Source organism: Pelodiscus sinensis, chromosome 16 (genome assembly GCF_049634645.1).
Source record: "Pelodiscus sinensis isolate JC-2024 chromosome 16, ASM4963464v1, whole genome shotgun sequence".
Lineage (NCBI taxonomy): Eukaryota > Metazoa > Chordata > Testudines > Trionychidae > Pelodiscus > Pelodiscus sinensis.
In genome coordinates this window covers 25,924,639-25,948,638 of record NC_134726.1, presented here as the reverse complement: position 1 = coordinate 25,948,638, position 24,000 = coordinate 25,924,639, and the positions used below count along the sequence as shown (strand labels likewise).

At 45.0% G+C, this 24,000-nt stretch overlaps 1 protein-coding gene across 4 annotated transcripts in view; it reads left to right on the top strand.

Moving 5' to 3' along the window:
• The first annotated feature begins 381 nt into the window (after positions 1 to 381).
• Positions 382 to 24,000, top strand: part of PDGFA (platelet derived growth factor subunit A) — a 35,454-nt gene continuing 11,835 nt past the window's right edge. For 2 of the 4 annotated variants that reach the window (XR_012896162.1, XM_075899532.1), the window contains exons 1-4: positions 382 to 1,264; positions 2,921 to 3,017; positions 12,788 to 12,892; positions 15,716 to 15,903. Coding sequence is in view for 2 of the 4 variants with exons in the window: in XM_075899532.1 (XP_075755647.1) it covers positions 1,202 to 1,264; positions 2,921 to 3,017; positions 12,788 to 12,892; positions 15,716 to 15,903 (453 nt within the window). In the remaining 2 variants the exon portion in view is untranslated. The remainder of the gene's footprint in view (positions 1,265 to 2,920; positions 3,018 to 12,787; positions 12,893 to 15,715; positions 15,904 to 24,000) is intronic. The other 2 variants (XR_012896163.1, XM_075899533.1) reach the window with 2 other exon arrangements.

Below are 24,000 nucleotides of genomic sequence, written 5' to 3'. Positions count from 1 at the left end.
CGGGGGGAGGAGGAGTACCAGGGGGTGGCTGAATAATGGCGCTTTCCCTTTGCCTTATAAGCGAGACAAGGTGGATGCTTTTAAGGTTGCAGCCTGGATCTGCGCAGAAGCTCTCGGCCCTTCCCTGTGCATCGGCTGATCCCTCCCCTCCCAGTGCCGCAGAGGTGACAGGATTTGGGCTGGCTGCGGGAGGGGGGGCGCAGAGCCCCCCCCGGTTTTGCAGGGTCTCTTTCCCCGGCGCAGGGCTCCGCTAGCTGCCAGGTGGCTTTGCAGCGCGCGGGGCTGCACACTGCAGCAGGAAGCCCCCAGCCCCCACTACTTGTTGTTTGGGGGGGAGGGAGAGGAGAGGGAGGTGCCTGGGGTGGGAGGGTGCCAGCGGTATATTCTCCTCCTCGGGATTATTTCACACTCCAGACAGACCGAGATCCCTCCCTGCCCTAGGAGTTCCGAGTCCTCCTCCTCGCTCCGATCGGCACCGGCCCCCCGGGGATTTAAACCTGGCCTCTCTCCCGTGCAAAGTGGGGAAGAAGCTGCACCAGGCAGCCTGGGATCTTGCAATATTCCTCCGATTTTTTTAACCTGGGGAGGAAGGGGAAAGTGGGGGAGGGGGCACCTTTTTCAGCAAGAGAAACATTTCGATCCCTCTAAATAAAGATCCATGACAAGAACCAAAACAAACAAACAAACAGAAAAAGGGCAGGAGAGTGTGCTGGGGTGTGTGTGTGGAATCTTGCAATCAATAAATAATTCCAGGGACCTGCCGCTGGGGTTTGCCTCCTGCTGGGGAAAAGAGGCGGGTTTGACGCTCTCCCGCATGTCTGGAGGGGGGCGAGCTGTCTCAGACAGGTGATGGGCGTTTCGGCGGCGCTCCGGATTGACTCCTTGGGTTTCACTTTGGTCTGATCTAAGCAAATATGCAGAAGTACCGGCTGGTCTAGTCCTAAAGCCAAGAGGAGCGCGCGAGAGCAGCAGCAGCAGCAGCAAGCAAGCAGCGAAGCTCCTCTAGTAAAGGGAACATACAAATCCCCTAAGTACCCCCCTCCCGGCCCTTCAACGTGGACGGAGAAGAGCCCCGAGCCGCACGCCTCACCAGTGTCTTTCCCTGAGGGATGGTACAGAATTCCCCAGCCACAGGGGCCGGGCTGGAGCTCCGACACAGCACCCTCGCTTTTCCTTCGCGCCCCGAGTGTATTAGACCGCGATGAGGACCTGGACTTGCATTTTGCTGCTAGGTTTATGCTGCCTTCCCTTCGCCTTTGCCGAGGTAGGTGAGACGGGCGTCTTGCACGGGGGTTCATTCCTGCTGCTCCGCAGCAGCGGGGCGCGCGGGGGTGGGGGGTGTTCAAAGAGTGTTTAGAAGGTCGTTTGCTAGGGAAAAAGCTCCTGGTTTTTAACTGCGTACGGGGGATCATTTGTTAGCTGCCTCCAGAGCATCTCTCAGCCCTGCAGCCGGGGTTCTTGTGGAAGCGACTGTGGCTCGAATTGACCGAAGGCAAAAACAAGTTGCCCTGTAGGTTCCAAGGCAGCACGGTGCATTTTGCTCCAGGGCGGTGTGCTGGCTGCATGCTATCACACCCGGTCACAGTTTTCTATACCCCGTCGGGCGAGCAAACAGCCTTGCGGTTATTTGCAAAGAAAAACCATGCTCGGACCTGTTGTTGCATGGCAATGAACAGGAATTCTAGCGCAGTTTCCTGCTACCAAGAAACTAGAATGAAGCCGCGAATAAAATGACCGAGGAGCAGTGACTGGAGGGGGTTCACACACACACACACACACACACACACACACATCTGTGTTCACACACACACACACACACACACACACACACACACACACACACAAATCTGTGTTTAAAACTGGAATAATTAAAACCGCCCCCCCCCGCAGGGTAAGTTGCTCTGATGCAGCCAAAAATGTAAAAATAAAAATCCCTGCGCCCATTTATTTGGAGTTCAACCAGAGGTTTTAGTTAGATCTAAACCCATGTGTATATTCATTCCTCCCGTGCGGTCAGTGGATTCCTATGGAGAGAGATCTAAGAGAATCATGATTTTTTGTGTCTCTCTCAGGGGATTATTACAGGTGGCCATTTGTAGGGAAAGATTTGAGGGAACGTGTAGGACAACTGGAGCCCCGCGTTGCCTCTCGCTAGCGGCACAAGGGTCATGCCCACCCAACACATTGTGCCTGGGGGGGTATTATTTTTCTTGCAAGTTTCATTTTCGTTTATACCGACAGCGGGAGTGTTTCTAGGTTCGCCTTAGTTCTAGGATCCGTGCTCTCTCTCGCTGCTTCCCGACAGACGTTGGGGAAGAAGGTGCTGACGCCCCGAGTTGGGGTGAGCTTTATAACCCCCTTGAAAAACTTTGTGTTCTCTCCTTCCTGCGCGTTTCTGGGTGGGGGGGTTTAAGGATCTCGCCACCGGGCAGAAACTTTGCACCAGCTCAGGTGTTGAAAATAATTTCTCAGGGCTTTGGGTTCGAGAGTTGTGGCGTATTTCAACTTGATCTCCTCTGCTCCCGATGACTCTAGGAAATCATAAACACCTCGCCAGGCGCCCTCCCTCCCCCCCTGCCTGTGCACGGCAGCCGGGCTATCGCGGGGTGGTGAACGCAGGGCGACTCCAGACACGGCGGAGGGGAGATTTTAAATGCCTAAGGAAACGCATCCAGCAAAACCCTCCCAACGCCAAGCGCTGCCTAAAATGAATGACTTGGAAATGCTAAGGAAAGAGCCTGCTCACAGAATTTCACGCGGAAAGCCCCGTGTTTGCCCTGGCGTAGCGGGGTGGAGGGTAGAATCAGCTCAGAGCTTTTCAGGGGTGTCCATAGGCGCCCAGCCAGCCGGGAGGATGTTCTCAGAGGTGATGCCGGAGCAGGCGGGGGAAGCAATGATCCGGTGTTTTGTCTATTTGAAGGAAGCTGAAATCCCCCAGGAGCTCATCGAGAGACTGGCTCACAGCGAAATCCACAGCATTCGCGATTTGCAGCGCCTCCTGGAGATTGATTCCGTAGGTAAATTATTCTCTTTCCTTCCTTCCCTTTTTATTCCACTGTTCAGAGGGGTGGCACCTGGCCCCACAGATCAACACGTGTCTGTTTGTGGGGATGGCTTTAAAGAGACGTTTTCTGACTATTCCATCCACTCGTCTCCAACAGCGCTGGGTGGGCCGACAGACCTAGCCCCAAGATTAGGGTCCAAAAGCAGGGAAGTCAGAGGAGGATGAATCAAGCATTTCTTCCCAGTTCCAGCAATGGTTCTTAGGAAAGTCTAAGAACAGTTACTCCAGACCAGGATTCATTTCCAAACAAGGAATTTATTTAAAAATGAAATAATCCCAGAGTGAGCAGACATGAAATAAACGCGGTGCACTTTTTTTTCTCGGTGTTATATTAATGTGGTGACTTTTGTACTGTCAGATCTCTTTATCAGCAAAAACAGAATGTCCCTAACATTTATTGTGCTTATTCCACTGCATGATTATCTTGAAACAACTGTCTGAGAGTCATTTAAAATATTTGAAACAATATTTATGAATGAAGTAATGTCTCTTCAAGGCCTGGGCTTATTGAAAGGCAAACAAACTGTCTATACTGATTTTAAACAGGAACCTTCCTATGGAGCTTACAGACACTCATTCAGAAGAGAATAGCAGGAGGTTATTTTCTGCACCATTAAGCTTTGTGGGGTTGTTGGATTCACTAATGTTCTACACTGGAACAAATCATTGCAGTATTTATTGAATCAAACCTCAGAATCAGATGCACTTAGCTGTTGGTGGTTTCTTCAGTTAGTTTGTGAAAGAATAAAGCAAACAGACACATCCTTTCTGAACCAAAGGTAAAACTGTACCTTTCTAAAAGCACAAACAGAAAGAGAGTGAGATGTTGTGTGCATTGGTATTAGGAGATCTCCATTTAAACCACATGGTGAGCATTTGGGTAAAATAGCCACTAAGCTCAATCACTTTCTTTCAACATCTTTTTAAACATTAACTTGTCTTATTTTTTAATGAAGTAATAGTGAACAGAAATGTACCAGAAGCAGTTTACAGACGCAGCTTTCCTTTTTCATGATGTTGAGCAGTAACTGGTGTCCCATCCCATTAAACTCAAGTTCAAATACTCTTCTTTTTCATACTGCTTTGCCATAATGTCTGATTATTATTACTGTTAACCCTTCTTATGAAGCCTGATTTTGGATTGGGCTACAATTTTTAGACACACAAGTTTTGCTCTGCTATTTGTCCCATTGGGATTAAAGAAGCTTCACAGTTGGGATAAAATAAGGAATCCATATGGCCCCATGTAACATTATGCTTTATACCATACAAGTGCACAAGGCCCTTATCCTGATCCCATTGGAGTCACTGAATGTTTTAGTTACTATGGCAGATGGAGAGAGGCTTGGGAATTTGAACATAGTTTTTATTTCCCGTGCCTTTGACTCAATAATTGGTAGATACAAGAATATATTGTTTTAAAATATGTCAGTGAATGGAACGGAGCAGAGGAAATTATTCCAGGCTATAATTACTTATCTAATTGCAAATATCAAGCAGAAACAGTACTGAAAAATGAAGAAAGTTAACCATAAATGCATTATTTCATTTTGCTGTTTTACTGCAAAGCCTCAGTTAGAAAGCACCACAGGAAGAGGAAATATAAATATTTTAATATTTGAACATGAAGCATTAATATTTTAGGGCATGAATTTATAAAATTCCCCACTAAGGATCCAGTCCTACGCCTTTATTTTTATTTCTGTGAGTAGCATAATGGTTTCAGGATTCAGGTTTCAGCCCTGCTGGAGGTAGTCAGTCATTTACAATCTCAGTGTATGTCTAAATGCATCCCTGGACACGATCCTGTGACCTTTCCTTTCATGAGTAATCCTTAGACCTCAAGTATTATTATAGTTATACAAAATCAATTACAATTGAATGCAGTGGGCCTACCTTGGAGATAAGAGATTGCAGGATTGGGTGTGTTTATTTTATGTCAGGTTAGCATAGGCTAGGAAGTCAGATGTCTGATGGTTAGCACTGCTAATATTTCACTCAGTACTCTTTCAGTTTAATACATTTGTCACTTAGGGTAATGAGTGCATTTTAAAAGGGTTGGTTCAGTTACCATCTATGCAGCAATTATGTTAGTTTTTTTGTGGCATTTAGTCTGTTAAATTATGGAGCACACAAAAACCCCCAAAACCAAAAAAACCCCAAACAAAACTCCACACAACCCATCCAATCATTTCTTTCTCCCTCTCTCTCCTTTTAGTGCATAATCTTCCAAATCCTTCCTCAAGTAACTAGCTCTATTAAACTCAAAAGGTCTACTCAAGTGAATTATAATTACTCTCTTGGGAAAGGACTTGCAGAAGCAAACCTCCATGCAGTAAATGTCTGACTTTCCTAAGGAGCATGTAGCTCAGTAAGGGGCAGAGTCAGTGGAAACTGGAGAGAGAGAGAGAGAGAGAGAGAGAGAGAGAGGTCACTTTCTCTTTCACACTGTAAAACAAACACAGTATATGTTTTTCGCAAGTATGTCTTGTAAGTCACAATGGGCAGCTCTTTCTTGAATTCTGACAGATTTTGACTCAATATTGTACTGCAAGGATGATTGATAATCCCTTCATAAAATTAGAAACCAACCCCCACACCATCTGGCATATTACTTAAAGAAAAAACATTTTCCAAGATGGTGCTTATCAATGTTTTCAATAAAGAAAATCTGGGCCAAATTCTCCCTTTGAGGCCTGATCTCCTTACTCTAAGAAAACTGCCATTGAAGGCAACAGAAATGTTGTTTTTGTAAGAATCCTAAAAATAGGCCCTTATGAACATTACATTGGTATAAATGCATTAATTTCCACTGAGAGCAGAATTGAAGCCTGCCTACTTAAAATATAAATTGTGCATAATCCCAGAAAATAAATATCTCTTCCATTCAAGGTCCACAACTTCAGTACTAATAGCTAAGAGTGTGTTTATACAGCACCCTAAACTCGAAATAAGATATGGTAATTGAGATGCAAATCGATATGCTAATTGATATGCAAATTGTGTATCTTATTTTGAAACTTTTTTGAAATTTAGCACATCTACACAGCACCAAATTTCAAAATAACACGTTATTTTGAGCCATTCCTTATCCCTCATGCAACGAGGTTTACTGGGATGGCAAAGTAGCGTGCCCATTATTTCGAAAAATATTTCAAAATAATGGGAGGCTCGTATAGATGCAGGGTAGCTATTTTGGGATATCTCCACTATCCCGAAATAGCCACACAGTGCTGACATACCCTAAGAGAGTAATCACTGAAAACAGAGGCATTTTCTTTACTGTGCTTGTAAAATCTCTTTGGCTAGCTGTGTAGTTCCGGTTCTTAACATTCACACACAGCCTTCTTCTCCCTCTTCTCCTGTGGGTGGTGGAGTTCACTTCATCATCTATTAGATTTGCCTCCTGCCACATCCCTGCTTGTGGCCTGAGATGAGAATCTCCCCTGAGAGGAAACAATAGTTTCCCTGTACTAGTGGATGATGCTGGTGTAAGAGTGTCAACCAGGAAATTGTAGTGCTATTATAATGCTAAATTTTATTGGCATATTATAAAATAACACATACACATGGAAGAATCAGTATTTTGTTAGTTCATTAAATCACAAAGAGCCTAATTCACTGACATCTCCTGTAGACTTTGGTGGTCTTTGGACCACACGCCAGATTAAAAATGGACAAGGATGCAAATACTATCTTCTATCAGTCCAGCTGGAAACAGTGCAGGAGGCAAGCGTTTGAGAAATGTCTCTATTTTGGGCTCTTTTCCCCTTCCACAGACATAATGTAGGGAATGTGGCTCTGGAAAGCTTATATTCTATAATGTTATTCTTTTTAGTTGCTAAATTACAATTCTTTAAAGAAAAATGCATCTTACATGTTGCTATTTTAATATCTTTTTGGTAGATTAAAGTTACCTTTCAAATTTAAGGCCAATATCTTAGTTTGCACGTCACAAGAGCATCCTTTACACCAGATAAAAATATGATCAAGAAGTATAATTTTGCCTTGGGCTTTTGGGAGTATGACTGATTTGCAAGAGAAATTATATTTGTTATTGTCTATTGTATTGAATTCCTGAAAGAGAGACAATGAAAATTGCATAAGCTGAGGACGATACCAGGAATTTTGGGTCTCCATTTTTTGTACGCACATTGAGATGACATTTATTTAGCAGAATACAAGTAACCACTTTATTTAGGACTGTACCTTATGCACAAAAATTACATGTGAAAATAAGGACACAGTACAGATATTTAAGTATCTATATAATAGTTGCCTGAGTTTTAGGGCACTTTTCACATACTTGTTTAGAGAATATAGTAATCACATTATTGGCAGAGTGTCATAGGAATGCTGAGATTTATGTATTGGCTATTCCGTGACATAGTGGAAAAATGCCAGTCTGACAAAAAGAACAATTTCAACTACATTAAGGGACTGACCAGAGCTAATTGCTAGAGTTTTTCTACCCATCATCAAAATGTTGTCAGAGCATCAGGGCATAAAAGATTAAAGAGAAATTACTTGATCAACTGCCATGAAAACATTTGTTTTGTCAAATGAACCATCCCATCTTAAAAGAGAGCTACATGCATCTTGCTCAGCCCAGCATTCTCGAAGTTGAATTAGCGACCAGTGCTTTTCAACATCAGCAAACTGGGAATCATTCCTTTCTTTTATATTCACCTTTCTCAACTCTCTGCTCTTAAACCCTAATCTTGAAAGGTGCTTAGCATCCACAGCTCCTGGGGTATTTCTACACAGCAGCGTTATTTCAGAATAATGGACGTTATTTTGAACGTATTGCGTGTCTACACAGCAAGCCTGTTATTTCTAAATAAATTTGAAATAACGGACTTCTTACTCTGACTTTGGTAAATCTCATTGGATGAGGCGTAAGGGAAGTTGGAGGAAGAGTGCTCTATTTTGAAATAAGTGCTGTGTAGATGTGCCTAATTTCAGAATAAGCTATTTCAACTTAATCTTCGCAATTAGCGTAGCTCAAGTTGTGTAGTTTATTTCAAGTTTAGCCCAGCTGTGTAGATGTACCCCCCTAGTGACCTCATAGGGAGTTGAGGAAACTATGCATTTCTATGCCATGTGGAATCCTGCAAATTCATTCTCTTGATCAGTTTTATCTTGTGTGAAAATTGACGTAATTTCTGATGCCATTAGTTTAGGAGATTTTTTTTCTCAAATTGCAAGTTTTATTTTCATGCTTCATCGATCAACAGGAGACTTCTGTTCCGGATTGGTAAAACAGTTTTGTTCTAACTATGAAAATGGTAAACATTCCCCTTCTTCCATTGATTTCAGTGGAAGTTAGGAGGACCTTAAGTACCTTTGTGGACCCAGACGCCAATAGGGATACAATATCGGCCAACTGCTTTCAGCACTTTAGCACAGTTATCTTACAATAACCACAATGCTGCTTAGACAAATACACCAATGGTGGAGTGAAAAAAGCATTTTGTATGCATGTTTCATAATGCTTTTAGATTTCAGTGGAACTTGTTTTACAGGTCACTGTGATAGCAGAAGAGTAGCCCTACTTTTTTTTTCTCATCAGAATTGCACCCAGCTGGACATATGGTTATCAAATAATTGCATTTTACAGTAATAACTTATGATACAGTACAAGTCAAGGGCCTGCAGCACCTTACAACTTATCTTACAATAAGCACATTCCCCAGCATGTCATTTTGCTTGTAACCTGATGGTAGACTAAGGATAAATGGATCTGAGTTGTGCAAGTGTGGTTTCAAACTCATGGTTTAACATAGTGGTTAGCTGGTGAAATGATTTTCTCAATCATACCTGATTCATAAAGCATCAGTCGGAGGAGTATGGGCCTAGGAAGGGACAGATGATTGGAATCTGACACTGAGGGCTGCTATACTGCTAGCATCACAACCATTTCTTTTTTCAGCAAGATGGCTGCTACCAGCAGGAGGCTAGCCTCAGGAGTGTCAGTTTCACAGACAGTCTTGACTTTTAAAACACTGTTTGCAGGCAAGCAGAATGGCTTTGCAGTTTGCACCCTGTACAAGGCAGGGTCTTGCACTAAGCAAGACGAATACAGCTTGCTTTTGACTTATAGCTGCTTGCATCAAGGAGAGAGAGATAGTCAGCGCATAAGGGAGATCACTATGGGTTTTGTCCTGTAATGTGGTGCAGATCCCATTGAATAAAAATGATGGGCCAGACACTCAGCTAGTGCCAATTAGCATAGCTTCCCTGATGTAAGGTGGAAGGATGGCTACTGGCAATGCTGTGGGACTTGAGAGACCTGGCTTAAGTTCCCAGTGCAGCCATTTACTTTCTAGATAAGAGGTGGGCAAGAGCACCTCCGCGGGTTGCATCCAGCCCTCCCAAGTCGATGGATCCAACCCATGGTCGCCCTGCCACTTCCCTGTTCCCAAGCCTATCGAGACCGGGGGAACGCACAAAGTCTCCTCCCCCAGCCTGGGGCATGCAGCATCAGGGGGAACTGCCAGCTGTTTTAAAACAGCCAGCGGTTCTCTCTAGCTGCTGTGTGCCCCTGGCAGAGCCAGGGGGCCAGGGACTGATTGGCCTGGGAGCAGGGAGGGCATGCAAAGACTCCTCCCAGCCCGGCGCCTAGAGGGACCTGCCAGCAGTTTTAAAACAGCTGGTGATTCTCTCTAGGCGTTGGGGGCAAATACTTCACGTGTTCCCCCACCCCCAAGACCAATCAAAGTCTGCGGGGGGAGCACGAGAAGTATTCTGGCCCCGCCCCTTTTAGGGCGGCCTCGGGCCACTTCTGAAATTGGTGAAGTGGCCCCCTTTTAAAAATGATTGATTGCCCACCCCTGTTCTAGATCAGTGGTCTCCAGTCTTTTTAAGCATGGGATCACTTTTTTAATTTAAATGCAATCCAGGATCCACCTCAAACCCAAATACCCTTGCCCCGCCTCCTTCCTGCCCCTTCTCCAAGGCCCTGCTCCTGCTCACACCATCCTCCCTCCCTCCCCCATCCTCACTCACTTTGATCAGACTGGGGGCAGAGGGCTGGGTGCGGGGGGAAGGAGATGCAGACTCTGATCTTGGGCTAAAGGATTTGGAGTGGGGGAGGGGTTCTGAGCTGAGCCTGGGACAGGGAGTTGAGGTACAGGAAGGGGTTCAGGGTACAGGCTCTGGGAGGGAGTTCGGGTGCAGGGGGACTCAGGGCTAGGGCAGTGGTTTAGGGTGGAGAAGGGGTTCAGGACTGGGGCCGGGGTTTGGAATGTGAGCTCCAGCTGGGCACCACTTACCACAGGTGGCTTCTGGGTGGTAGTGCAGGGAACTTAGGCAGGCTTACCCCTACTCTGGCCCTGTACCACTCCCAAAAGCAGCCAGCACACTCTCTTCATCCCTGGCACTCTCCCCGCTTTGTGAAGATGGGATACAGGATGAGAGGAGGGACCCCCTGACATAAGCACTCTCTCTTCTTCTTCCTGTGCCCTGCACTAAGCAGGAGGCTCCCGGGGCTGGTGGGGCAGCTCCAAGGAAGAGGGCAGGAGCAACACGGCTGTGCTTAGAGGGGCAGATGAAGGGCCAGCACTTGACAGCCTCCTGTCCAAACCTGTCAGGATCAACTGTCAAAGGCTCCAAGATCTACCAGTAGATCCCGATCTACTGGTTGGTGACCACTGTTCTAAATGATCTTGGATATGTCACTAATTCTACTCCATGCCTCAGTTTCCTATCTATAAAATGGGAACAATATTTCTTTACTCTTTATGGGTATGTCTACACTACCCTCCTAGTTCGAACTAGGTGGGTAGTGTAGACATACCCAAAGGGTGTTGTGAGGCTAAAAGCCATTGGTGATCACTTCTCTTATGAAGGCCATGGAAGTGTGGATAGGGTTGAAAGGGCTATACTGATTTATATCAGCCCCTCAAGAGTAATCCCCATTGTTTTAGGAAATCAGCAGGATTAGCCAGCAGATGTGTGGAAGTGTTTGCTGGAGGCTACAATTGCATAGCCTGCTTAGTCTGCTTTTTTTCCCTTATAAGATGATGCCAATTTAAAAAGAGGAATTACACACTTGAGGGCATGTGGTTCCTTCTAGGGTGCTGAAGGCACCTGGTCTCTGTCTTTCTGTCTCACTATGCACCCGAGGCATGCAATTATTTCACAGCCGCATGCTCAGTTGGGTGTGATTCCTTGTGTATGTGTGTGTGTGGGGGGAAGAAGTTAGTTTATTTATAGAGCAACCATGTGTGATCCATACTGTTAACATAGCTGAGTATAAAACAGGTTCCACTACAGTCTGGATACATTATGAAACATGCATATAAATGTACTGGAAGCGGAAAGGACTGCAAAGTTTAGAAAGCGTGCAAAGCTGTAGAAAATAGGAGACCATTACATGCTGTTAGCAAGCAGAGAGTGTAATTGATTTTTTTCGTATACCACCCCCTTGCATTTTTATGCATATTATTGTTCTCCTTGAAGGCATTGGTGAAACCTGTGAAACATCCCATCATGTCACAGAGGGCATCCCAATAGGCAGATTACCGCACATCTCAGATGTGTTGGAATTTAGCCACGTTTCATTCTGCATTTTGTTTATATACCAACAATACAGTAAGGGAGTGCCTAGACTACAGGTTTTTTTTTTAAAAGTGGACTTTTTTTGAAAAAACTTCCCCTGTGTCTAGACTGCTGCCGCATTCGTTGAAATTAAATTGAAAGAACGCGGCGTTTTTTTCGACCGCGGTAAACCTCATTTTACGAGGAAGAACGCCGTTTTTCGAAAGTGCTCTTTTGAAAAGAAGTATTCTTGAATGCCAACAGGGCTTTTTCAAAAGAGAGCAGCTCGCTTTTTCCAAAGAAGTGGTTGCAGTCTAGACGCCCTCTTTCACAAGAGGCTTGTAGTCTAGATGTAGCCTAAGTGTGTGCTCAAAAGAAACCCACTGCATAGGACATGACCTGGGACTGCTTCACATAACCAAATAGTGAAGCGGTCATGTTGCTGTTTTATATGATAAATGAAATGCCAAGTTTTCCATCTTTGTTTTTTTCTCATGGCCCTTTAACCCATGTGGCAGGCTTACTTAGGGAACAAGACAAGTCTGGATGTAATCCCAGAGTCTGCAGTAGCTTCAGATGCCCCTCCAAAGGTTAGGATACTTCACAAAGGATTTGTTCTGCAAGAGAGAGACCAAAGGGAAACCCATACGAGTTCTTGCTTGTGGTTGAGTTTTCCAGACAAGACAAAGGTTATTAGAACAGCATTGTTAGCACAACACTATATTTTGTATGGTGGACTCACATCAGAACTCTTGGAACTTCTTAGACAAGAACTTCAATCTGTGTATCAGCATCGTGAACTATTGTTATTCTAATTTCTATACTGAGTTTAATTTAGAAAGTTTATTATGCCTTTGACAGGAAAAAATGCAGCAGAATTAAAACAGAGCTGCCCTAGTATCATAGAACACACAGAGTTTCCATATTTCCCCCCCAAAGCAAATATTAAAGAGTTAAAAATGCATATATTTGTATGAGAAATTCTGGATTAAATTCTGCTGCCCTTATGCCCCTGCAATTTTATTGGCAGGAGTCTCATAGGATTGTAGATAAAGGCAGGATTTGATCCTAAACGCATGGCTGATTCATATGCTTGTACATTAATGGAGCATAATTAAAGTGACTTTTGTACTACTGTGCTTATGACACAGTTAAGGTCTGATATTGTGTTTTCTACTTTAGGTTATGACGATGTTTCAGAAACAAACTTGAGATCTCATAGTGTTCATTCGGCTAAACATGTTCAAGAGAATCACCTTGTACCCATTCGCAGAAAAAGAAGCATTGGTAAGAAACAGCAAGCTATTTGTGCTTACAGAACAAAATCGCAGGGGCTTCTTTGATTAGTCATGCAAGACACTTCATTGTGCAAAATAAAAAGTAGAAAGTAAAATGGTCTTTTCCTCTGAGTATGTCACTTTTCCAGAGTCAGTTGTTGCATCAGTCACCTTCTGCCGGGTAATCTATCCACAAGAGACAAGCATGAATAAATTCTTTACATTCATTTTCTTGTTGCAGCATGTTAAAAGGGAGACCTTACTTAGAAAATGTGGCAATATTCAACGTACAATTCATAGCGTGGGGAACAACTACTGCAATTTGCTTTAAAAAAAACATCAACAGTTGGTAGAGTTTTCAGTACAGAAGCTCTAGGAAAGGAAACAGCTTGACACTTTAATTTAAAACCATTTTATCCAAAAATTGAGAGCAAGACTGAGGTGCTTTGACATTCATTTCCATCATTACACAAGGTACCCAGGCATGTTTACAAGGTATTTTTCTAATAAATATTAATAATGGTTTCAAACAAAAGCCTGGATATAAAAAGAAAGATGTTAATTGACTTCCAAATGTCATTTTTATGCAACAACACTTGTTACAAATGATTACATCTTGCTGATTTACCATTTAATTTATCTTTTGGAAACATACATGCTTTTGTATGCTGTGGGTAATTCCTAATCCACATGTTTGAACTTTAGGCTAAGATCCCGTGAAACATAGAGCAGGGCACATTGTCAGAATGGATTTGCAGTGTGAATTGGCAACAGCATAAACATACCAAACGCCTCTAGAGAACAATGCTTCTGAAACCACCTGCTATATTTGGCACCTTATTCTTATCCATTTAGGCTTTGTCGACGCACCATACAGCATTTAGCATCACAGCCATGTCAACATAGCCGTATCACTAAAAGTCAGCCTCTGTTTGTTGACTCCTTTGCCGACAAAATACTTTCACCCCCAACAACAATTCACTGTTCATGTGGCACTTGCAGTGGCAAAACTTTTGTCTTTCAGGGGGACGGGGAGGTGAGTGCCCCATAACGTGTCAGCCATGGAAATGTCAGCATTTTCATGAGCTGCCTGGTATCATGCACTGTCAGGCCCTTAATTAGTATAGTTAACAGTATTATACAGAGTGAGAAGCATGCTTCTTATGCTGTAATACTTACCCACCCTACAGAGTTGTTCTTAAGTTTCCTCTGGGGGATTGCCCATCACAATGGAACTTTCCCCAAAACAAAGCAAAGCAAATGCGATCCTAGGCTTTCAAGTTATGGGTTTGGGACAGATCACTTTTTCTTCTTGTCATACTTCTGTTGACGGTACTGAAGAGCATTCCGTCTTCATCACAGCCCAACAGGAAGGCAAAAAACAACCTGCCTTCCACTAATTTCTCACCATTTAAATTTCCTCATTGGGGTTGCCATAAGAGAGATTAAGCGTTGTTATTAGCCCATCCCATCCTGGATCAAGAATGTCTTGAGTAGTCCTACCTCTTATCATCCCAGGCTGCAAGATATCTCCGGTTGCGGGTCCTGGATTGTTCATATGTCAGCTTAATGCACTGTGACTAAACTGTCACCTAGCAATATCTCATTACATTGCTTTATTGCACAGCAAACATTAGACAGCTCACCCTCAAATGCCTGAAACCTTCGTTTGTAAATGGTCTTTCAGCGCCAGGAAATTGCCGTAGATTGAGACCTGATAAAATAATTTGCTCAGCTGAACATAGTTTTATAGTCTCTTTGGTCATGCTAGTCTCATGGTTTCACTTTGTTAACATATCAAGCCTGGGATTTGCCCAGCTTCAGTCAGAAAAAAAGGACCTGCTGCCATTTCTATGACAGCTTAGTGTTAAGACCACGGCAGAACTGAAAGCCGGAGAAGGTTGTGTCAGAAACATAGGGATGGTGCATGAGGTACAAATCACAGAATCAGATTGTGTGCAGTTTATTAAATGTGCTTTGTTTGTGTGAAATATACATAGATGCACATTATGGTCCTTAACCTGCAAAATAGCAAAGCTTCCCTTGACTTGGTGGTTCGGGACCAGTCCCTATCCAGCTATCTTCTCAGGAACTATTACGAGAGTGAGAGGTTCAAACCGTCCTTGCCCACTATCACCTTTCAGACCATCTGCAGCTCCTATTTGTATGTGCAGGCTCTTGAGTGGTGTAAAGTAGGGACGTAAAATCCCATTTAATTGGCTAACCAGTTAAACATATTGTTTAACTGGTTAACTGATTAAAGGGTGGGTGTTCCAGCCCAGTGGAAGTGTCCCCTCCACTCGCTGCTATCCTAGAGTGCCCACCCCCCACTCACTGCTGTCCTGGAGTGCCCCCTGCCCATTGCTGGACTGAAGTGGCCCCCCCTTACCCACTGCTGGACTGGAATGCCCCTCCCCACTTCAGGCAGGTCCTACACCGACTGGGTTGGAGCAGCCCCTATCTGTGGGAGGCCCCCTGCAGGGCTGGAGCAGCCCTCTGCCCCAGCCCCCACCGGTTAACCTTAACTGATAAGCTGAACCCATTAAGGTTAAACATTCACCTTCCTAGTGGAAAGCCCTTGTCTTGTGATCTGGGTGTTTGCAGGAACTCAGACTTCACTCTGGGCTAGTGTGCACAGTTGAATGGGAAACAAGCAGAGCAGCCTATCCAAGCCCAGCACAAAGGCTTATCATTCGCGTCGGCAACAGGAGTGTAGAGCACCTGTTGCAAAAGCCTGGGTGGGAATCACTCTGACGTATGTGGCAGTATAAGCATGTGTGTTCCAAAGCGAGAACAGCTGTTCATCTGGAAGTGTGGGTTCTTCTGTTTGTAGAGGAAGCCATTCCTGCTGTCTGCAAAACAAGAACTGTTATATATGAGATACCTCGGAGTCAGATCGATCCCACGTCTGCTAATTTCCTGATATGGCCACCGTGTGTGGAGGTGAAACGTTGTACTGGCTGTTGCAACACCAGCAGTGTGAAATGCCAGCCATCACGGATACATCACAGAAGTGTCAAGGTGAGCAAATTATGATGGTAGGGATATGAATGGAAGAGTTTGGGAGCTTCAGGCATTCTGTTGTGCATCCTGTTTAGCATCTACCTTTCCCACCCTTGCCCTAGCAATGTCAGTCAGATATCTTGTTCTCTTGCAAGTGAGCAGATGCCTTTCATAAAACATGATTAGTGGAAAATGTTATTTTTGGGACTGATTTTTATACATTCCTTTCATTTTCCTTTATATCTTAAAAAGTCGTCTTTCCCACGATCTCTCCCCTAACAGATCTTGAATTTAAAAGACAGAATGACTCAAGGGGCATCGGACTGCAAAATTCACTGCACAGAATTACATTTCTTTAATTAAATACTGTGCAGCCTAAACTGGGCTTTTATGTGTGACAATATAGCATGTTTGATCTGTGAAAAATGTTATCCAAATTATTGTGTCTCTGGGGATAAGAGACTCAAGGCTTCATGCTGTATTTACTCAGTAAGCAACATCCATTTCTCCCTGCCACAGGCTTCCAGTAAATATTACATGAAGTGAATGGTATTTCTTGTATTTTGTGCATGTTTATATCAGTGCAATTCAGCAGTAACTCTGCTGAAGTCAATGGAGCTGCACTCGCATGAATAAGATCAGAATCACATATCATTAACCTCTGGGCCCCATACTTGACTGCCAATTCTATACTCCAAATTCCCTTTTTTGAAAAATTCAGATATGGATTTGCCTGCTAGGATATAATGAGTGTAGCAGCCACTCTGGCTTATTGAGTATTTATAAGAGGTGCTGTTAACACATTTATTTGGCCATTGCACATTTCAAGGACAAAGAGTGACATCCCACCCAGTTATGAATTATCTGAACCCACAAAAACGTGTCTGAGCAGAGTTTTTTAATGGGCAAAGAACATTTTCACACTCTGGCAAGCTGGAAAACATCTGAACAGATTTTTTCAGCCTTTCCAAAAATAATTATGCTTTACACTTACGTGGCATCATTCATGTGTGGATCTTGATAGACTTTGCAAATATAATTAAAAAGAAAGAAAAAAATCAGGGACAACTCAATTAACTGCTGGGCTGAGAACAAACTGGAGAAATCTAAGCCCCAAAGTTTAAGCCATTTAAAACAGAGGCTTAGAATGGAAGTACATCTTGACCTGTAACCATAATGTCACTGATGAGTGTAATGCTATCATCTTTGGGCCGAGTCCTGCTCTCATTGAGTTCTATAATGCTATCATCTTTGGGCCAAGTTCTGCTCCCATTGGGGCTAGATTCTGTAGTTCATATGCTGACGTGGAGCAAAGAGGTGAAAACCCAGACCGCAATGCTGAGCAGAGAATCCCTGTGGCTGATGAGAATTCCCTGCTGGTGCATGTGTACCACAACCCAGCTCTGTATCGCCATCCCTCCAGTTCACACTGAATTGTAGGGAGCAGGAAAGGAGTGAGCAGGAGGTTGGGGGTGGGGAGGTAGTCTGCCTCCACAATCACCCACTGGCATAGGATGTATTAAGGAACTTAAGCCAGTGATAGAGTTTAAAACTTTGGCAGCAGCTTTAAGTATGTCAGTTCTGGGGCTGTCATCCGCCCCTCTGACCCCCCCATTACTGCACCAAGGAATCTGTCTCGCTGCCTCACACAGTTCAGAGATGCGGCATTGTTTCCTTCAGGGATATATTCATTTTATTACTGGGTAAGTTAAAAGGAGCCCTATCGGATAACATGATTTTTGTGGCTCCATTAATAAGTTGACACCAAAGATATCGACATACACGTCGTCCAGTTCTTCAGAAAAGTCCAAATAGCAGTTGAGTAGCAAGAAGGACAAGAGGTCAAACAGAAACAGGATGCTCATTGTTGAGAATGCCCGCTGACCTCCCAGTCACATCAGAAATCTGAACAGAATCCGCATTTGTTTCCCCCAGAGTCGGCATCTCTCATAGGCTTTGATATAATTCATGGTTGGAAATCCTGGATTTAGAGCTCCGTGGGTGTGCATACCACTATCTAGCAAGGCCCTACATGAGGGTCCCGGGAAAGGTAGAAGTTGGTTTGGGGGCCTGCCTGGGTTATTCCTGGAATGCAGTTGAGAGCTCTCTTGTATTTTCTATGATGTCAGGCTGGATAAAAGCGCTCTTTGATTAGAACTGAAAGGGCTTCCCTCCCTCCCCTTTCATTGACAAGGTGGTGAGATCATAGCAAGCCTAGTCACACTGCAAAAATGTCCACCCAGAAAGGTCAGTGAGTGGGTTTGCAGATGCATTGTGCCACGGGCCAAAGCAAAGGACGTTCCTTTATGCCCTTGTGTATAAACTTATCATTTATCAATACACCAGACTGTTAGGGCTGGCATGGGAGGGCTTGATGCAGGTGCAGTGTGGATAGGGATTAGGGACCTTCCTCTCCTTGGATTTGATCCTAAGGCTTTGGATCAGACCCCCTGGATGCCAGGCTGCTGCAGTCTAGCTGGGGAGCACAGCAGTGCTCTGAGCCAGCGCTACTGGTGGCACTGGTCTCCAACAAAAGGGCAGGGATGCTTTGATCTTTCTCCACTTCCACATGAGCCAGCAGACCTGGTCTGGTTTTAATACAGCTAGACGCAGACTGGGCCCTTTCAAAGGGGGATGGGAGCTCCCTTCAGGCCTCTAAAATCTGCCTACCTCTAAATGCAGCCCATTATTTTAATAGTCCCAGTGTGAATCTTTATGCTTAGCTTGGAAAAAAGCTATCTGATACTAGGGATGTGAATGGGTAACCGGTTAATGGGTGATGCTTACTGGGTAATGGTTAACTGTTACCATATAGCACCTCCCCACCCATAGCCTGCCCAGGGTGGAGGGCTGTTTCAGCATCGGGGTGTTGCTGGATCCCAGCCTGCGCTGGCTGGGAATCAGCAGCCTTGTGCAGGATGTGTGTGTGTGCGGAGACAGAAGAAGTGGGAGATGGGGGAGGACTGCGGGCTCCCAGCCCACATGGGCTCATGGGCTAGGAGTTGCTGCTGGGCGGAAGCATCGGTGGGCCGGGGCGGCTTCTACTCAGCATTAGTCTGCTGACTCCCAGTCTGCAAGTCCACATGGGCTAGGAGCTGGCAGCCCTCTCCCACACTGCCAATTCTTTTCTCCTCTTCCCTCCCTCCAAGCCAGCAGCTCTGTGGGGCTGGAGCAGTCCCTGCCCATGGCGCTGGGGCTGCTCCAGCCCGTTTAATCAATTAACTGGTTAGACTTAACACTTAACCATTTAACTAATTAAACAGGATTTTACATCCCTGTCTGATACTATGGAATCTCTTTCCCCTCTGAGCAATCAACAAAAAACCGGGTCTGAGAAGGAGGGCAGCTGCATGGCTACACAGAGCACCTATGTCGGTTGTATTGTCTTTTCCCCATGGGAATGTGTTTCAAACAGTCTAGCATGAATGAACATCTGTTTGATTGAAATGAAATGCCTGCTTTAAAGTCACTCTCCCTTGTTGACCCTCAGATGCTTATGAGCATAAGTTCTCTGGCTTGCATCTTTATGCTAACATACTCGACGGGTCAGTAATTGGACCAGACTCGACGTGTTTGCTTTTTCTTTTATCGAACCTCTGAGTATCTTTACTGACCAGGCTACTGCAAAGTCTGAATTTTGACTTTGGGAATTCCTCTATGATTTGCACATGGCAAGGACTCCAATCGCTCCCTCGTGCCAGCTGGTGGAGTGTGATTTTTTTTTGAATGTCACTTGAGGAAATATTTCCTTTAACTATGCCTGTTGCCGCTACGAAACTTAATTCATAATGCCTAAAGGTTCCATTGGCTTTATATTGGCTCCAGAAATAAGTCAGGTAGATGAAGTATTTAACCAGCTCAAGGACCTGGAATATCCCTTTGTTTGGCATTTCCTGAAGTTTACTTAACCGGGTCAGCCCAACAGCAGTCAGGAAAAAAAGCATCTTGCCATTCAGCAGATCTGCTGGTGCGTTCCTAGCCAAGACAGCAGATGTGAACCTTATGGAGCAAATTCTGTTCCCAGTGCCAATCCCGAGTAGCTGAGCTGGGACAGCAGGGAGCAACCTTCCTTTCCAGTCTGTGGAACAGCAGCAGAAGGGCTCCATCGACTATCTGTATCTGCTACTTCAGCTGTAGTAGCTGTGATGGCTCTTGAGGTGCTCTGCTTTAATTTATGAATGTTGCCCATTGACCTGGTAAATGGCATGTTCACTGTATGAATAGGCTGGTGTAATTCAGTAGGGGGCTTTTTGGGGATAAAAAAAACAAGCAGGAGGGGAAAGAGCAGGCCAGGATAAGCCCGTTCTCAGCAAACAAACACTTGAGAGTTGTTCAGAGAGAGCGCCAGGGCAGGAAAGGGCAGATAGACAAGAGATCAAAAGCAATCCCTCTAGTTCAGTGGTTCTCAAACTTTTTGGCCCGGGGCCCACTCTGCTCAATGCAAACCATTCCATGGACCACCAGCCAACCGCCCATGATGACAAAATTGGTGTAGGAGAGCGCAGGGATGTGAAGTCTGGGTGGGAGGTAGGGTGCAGGAGTGGGGTATGGGGGGTCTGGCAGGGAAGGAAGGTACAGGTGGGGGGTCGGGCTGGGAGGGATGTGTGGGGGACGATGGCGGTAGGGGTCTGGGTATGATGGGGATGAGGTGGCCCTTACCTGGCTCTGTTACATCGCCCCACCCCTGCTGCTCCCAGCACTGTCCCCCGTTGCTCCCATTGGCTACAGTTCCAGCCAATGAGAGCAGTGGGGAAAGCCTCCAGGTGAGTGGTTCCCTGTACTGCTGCTGCCCCCTTCCCCCTGCACAGCAGGAAGCTGGCCCTGGCACTTCCACCTCCGAGGGGCGGGGCGAGGGGATGGGACTGGAGCACTTACATGGGCTCCCTGCTGCTAGGGGCTTGGGCTAAGCCCCAAGCCTGAGGCTCACCTGCAAGATGGTCACAGACCACTAGTGGCCCGTGAACCACACTTTGCAAACCACTGCTCTAGTTTAAAAAGGATCACTTCCTCGAGGAAAAGGGAGAGTTGTTCAAGGGGAATCAGACTGAGATGCAGGGACCTGAAAGGGGGGGGGGCAGAGTCTGCCTTGGTTACCATCAAGGGATGAGAAGCCTTTAGGAAAGACAAACAAGCAGATAGATTATTTCTTGTTTTAAAATTCTTTTTCTTGAAATGTCCTGTTCCTTCTGGTAGAACAAACAACCCCTTGATTTTAAGAAAGCTGTCTGTTCCCTGGCTTGGACAAGTCAGACTCCTGAAGGGAAGAACCGCAGGTACCCAAGCTCAGTGAGGCATGCTGGATAAGGATGGTCTGATCCACAGAGTGCTCTAGCCCTAGTCTTAGAGAGGGAGAATTGTGGAATTTAACTCCACTGTGGGTTAAGGTATGAAGACTGGGATATACGACACATTTGCTTGGGGCATGACTGGAAGGTGTTCAGATACTATGGTGATGAGTGCAGTAGAAGAACTAATAGGCTGCGTCTAGACTGGTATGATTTTGCGGAAATACTTTTAACGGAAAAGTTTTTCCATTAAAAGTATTTCTGCAAAAGTGCATCTAGATTGGCATGGATGCTTTTGCGCAAAAAGTGCTTTTGCGCAAAAGCATCCGTGGCCAGTCTAGACGCGATTTTGCGCAAGAAAGCCCCAATCGCCATTTTAGCCATCGGGGCTTTTTTGTGCAAAACAGTTCTTCCCTGTCTACACTGGCCCTTTTGCGCAAGTATTCTTGTGCAACAGGGCTTTTTCCTGAGCGGGAGCGTGAAAGTATTTGCGCAAGAAGCACTGATTTTGTACATTACAAAATCAGTGCTCTTGCGTAAATTCAAGCTGCCAGTGTAGACAGCTGGCAAGTTTTTATGCGCAAAATCTTGCCAGTCTAGACGCACCCATATAGTATAGAGCAGATGCAGACATAAGAACAGCTATACTGGATCAGACCAAAGGTCCATCTAGCTCAGTATCCTGTCTGCCGACAGTGCCCAGTACCAGATGCCTCAGAGGGAGGGAACACAATAGGTAATCCTGATATGATCCCTCTCCTCTCATCCATTTCCAGACAAACAGAAGCAAGGGACACCATTCCTACCCTTCCTGGCTAATAGCCATTGATGAACCTAACCTTCATGAATCTAACTAGCTCTTTTTTGAACCCTGTTAAAGTCCTGGTCTTCACCACATCCTCTGGCAAGGAATTCCGCAGTCTGACTGTATGCTGAGTGAAGAAAAACTCCCTTTTGTTTTTCAGCTGCCTATTAATTTCATTTGGTGATCCCTAGTTCTTATATTGTGGAAATAAGTAAATAACTTTTCCTTGTTCACTTTTTTCACATCAGTCATGATTTTATAGACCTCTATCATATCCCTCCTCACAGTCTCCTCTTTTCTAAGCTGAAAAGTCCAAGTCTTTTTAAGCTCTCTTCATATGAGACCCATTCCAAACCCCTAATCATTTTTGTTGCCCTTTTCTAAACCTTTTCCAATGCCAAGATATCATTTTTGAGATGAGACAACCACATTTGTATGTAGTATTCAGGATGTGGGTATACCATGGTTTTATATAGAGGCAATAAGATATTCTCTATCTTATTCTCTATCCCCTTTTTAATGATTCCTAACATTCTATTTGCTTTTTTGACTGCTGCTGCACACTGAGTGGATGTTTTCAGAGAACTATCCACAATGACTCCAAGATCTCTCTCTTGAGTAGTTGTAGCTAAATTAGTCTACACTGCACATTTATTTTGGAATAAGCTATTCCAGAAGAAATACTCTGAAATAAAGCTTATTTCAAAATAGCACGTCTACACTACAGGGAAGCCTCAAAATTAGTCTGAGGCAGGCTTCCCTAATGTGGATGTGCTACCTCCCAAAAAGCACTGGGGAGTAATTACTTTGAATGGCCCTAGGGAGGAGCTATTTCGAAATAGCAGCAGTGGAGCATCCACGCTTACATAAGACTTACAGAAGTCGGAATAAGCAGTCCAGTATTCTGAATTCATTTTGGAATAATGGAATTGTTGTGTAGATGCTCGCATTGTTATTTCGGAATAATGAAATAACGCTGTTGTGTAGACGCACCCAGTGAGACCAGAAAGAAAACAAAGGTGCAGCTAACTGTGCAACTGTGACAATAGCCTCTATAGTCTTTGTATCCCTCATCACATGCAGAGGTCAGTGGCTGGTTAAGCCCCTATAGCAGAAAACCCAGCAATCCTATACCCAAAGAGCCTGCATGGATCCCCTCTCCGGCCTCCTCTACACTATGATGGTGGTACCTCAGCCAGCAAGGTTCTCTGGACTATCTATTCATATCCTGTCCATGAGGTCACACATGTAAGATTTAGGGGCCATAGACAGCTAAGTAGCGAGAATCCATCAGTAACAAAGCATTTCTGAAGGAGTGTTGAGGGTTCTTATCTCTTCAGTGCCTCTGCCGGTGTTTAGGCTGTAGTTTCCCTCTAAGGTAGGTTTAATGCTTCCAGCCTAAACAAAAGTTCTCCCCTCCCAGGGCAACCACATAAGTCCAAAGCAAATGATATCAAATGATCTGGTCCTTCCCAGGTTTAGCAGACTTTCATCCTGAGCCACAGCTAATCAGATCCTCTGCCCTCACCGAGCTAAGTATTCTCTTTTCCTGGAACTCAGAGTTCAATGGCTCCTTCTTTGGTCCACAGCTCTCTGTAGGGCAGGGGTGGGGAACCTGGCTGGCCATATGGGGTTCATCAGGGTTAGCTTCTGGCAGGCCACGAGACGGTTTGTTTTCCTGAGCACCCGCAGGCAGTAGCCCTGCAGTTCCCAGTGGGCACAATTTACTGTTCCTGGCCAATGGGAGCTGCAGGAAGTGGTGCGCTGAGCCACTACTTGATGTAGGGGATTGAAAAAAGGACTTCCTGCTGCTCTTTCCAGAAGCAGAACCTGAGCACCAGAACCACAGCACAGGAGGCACCTCTCCCCTCCCCTCCGGCTCAGTTATTCTCACAAGCACATGGCCCTTCAGCTTGTGCAGGCGTGGGGCAGGCAGGCAGATTGGCTGGCTGAGAAACATTTTAAGCTCTGCAAGCATTTAGCTCTGCAGGGAGACAGGCTGGTTGGGATTCTGGCTGGTAAGTT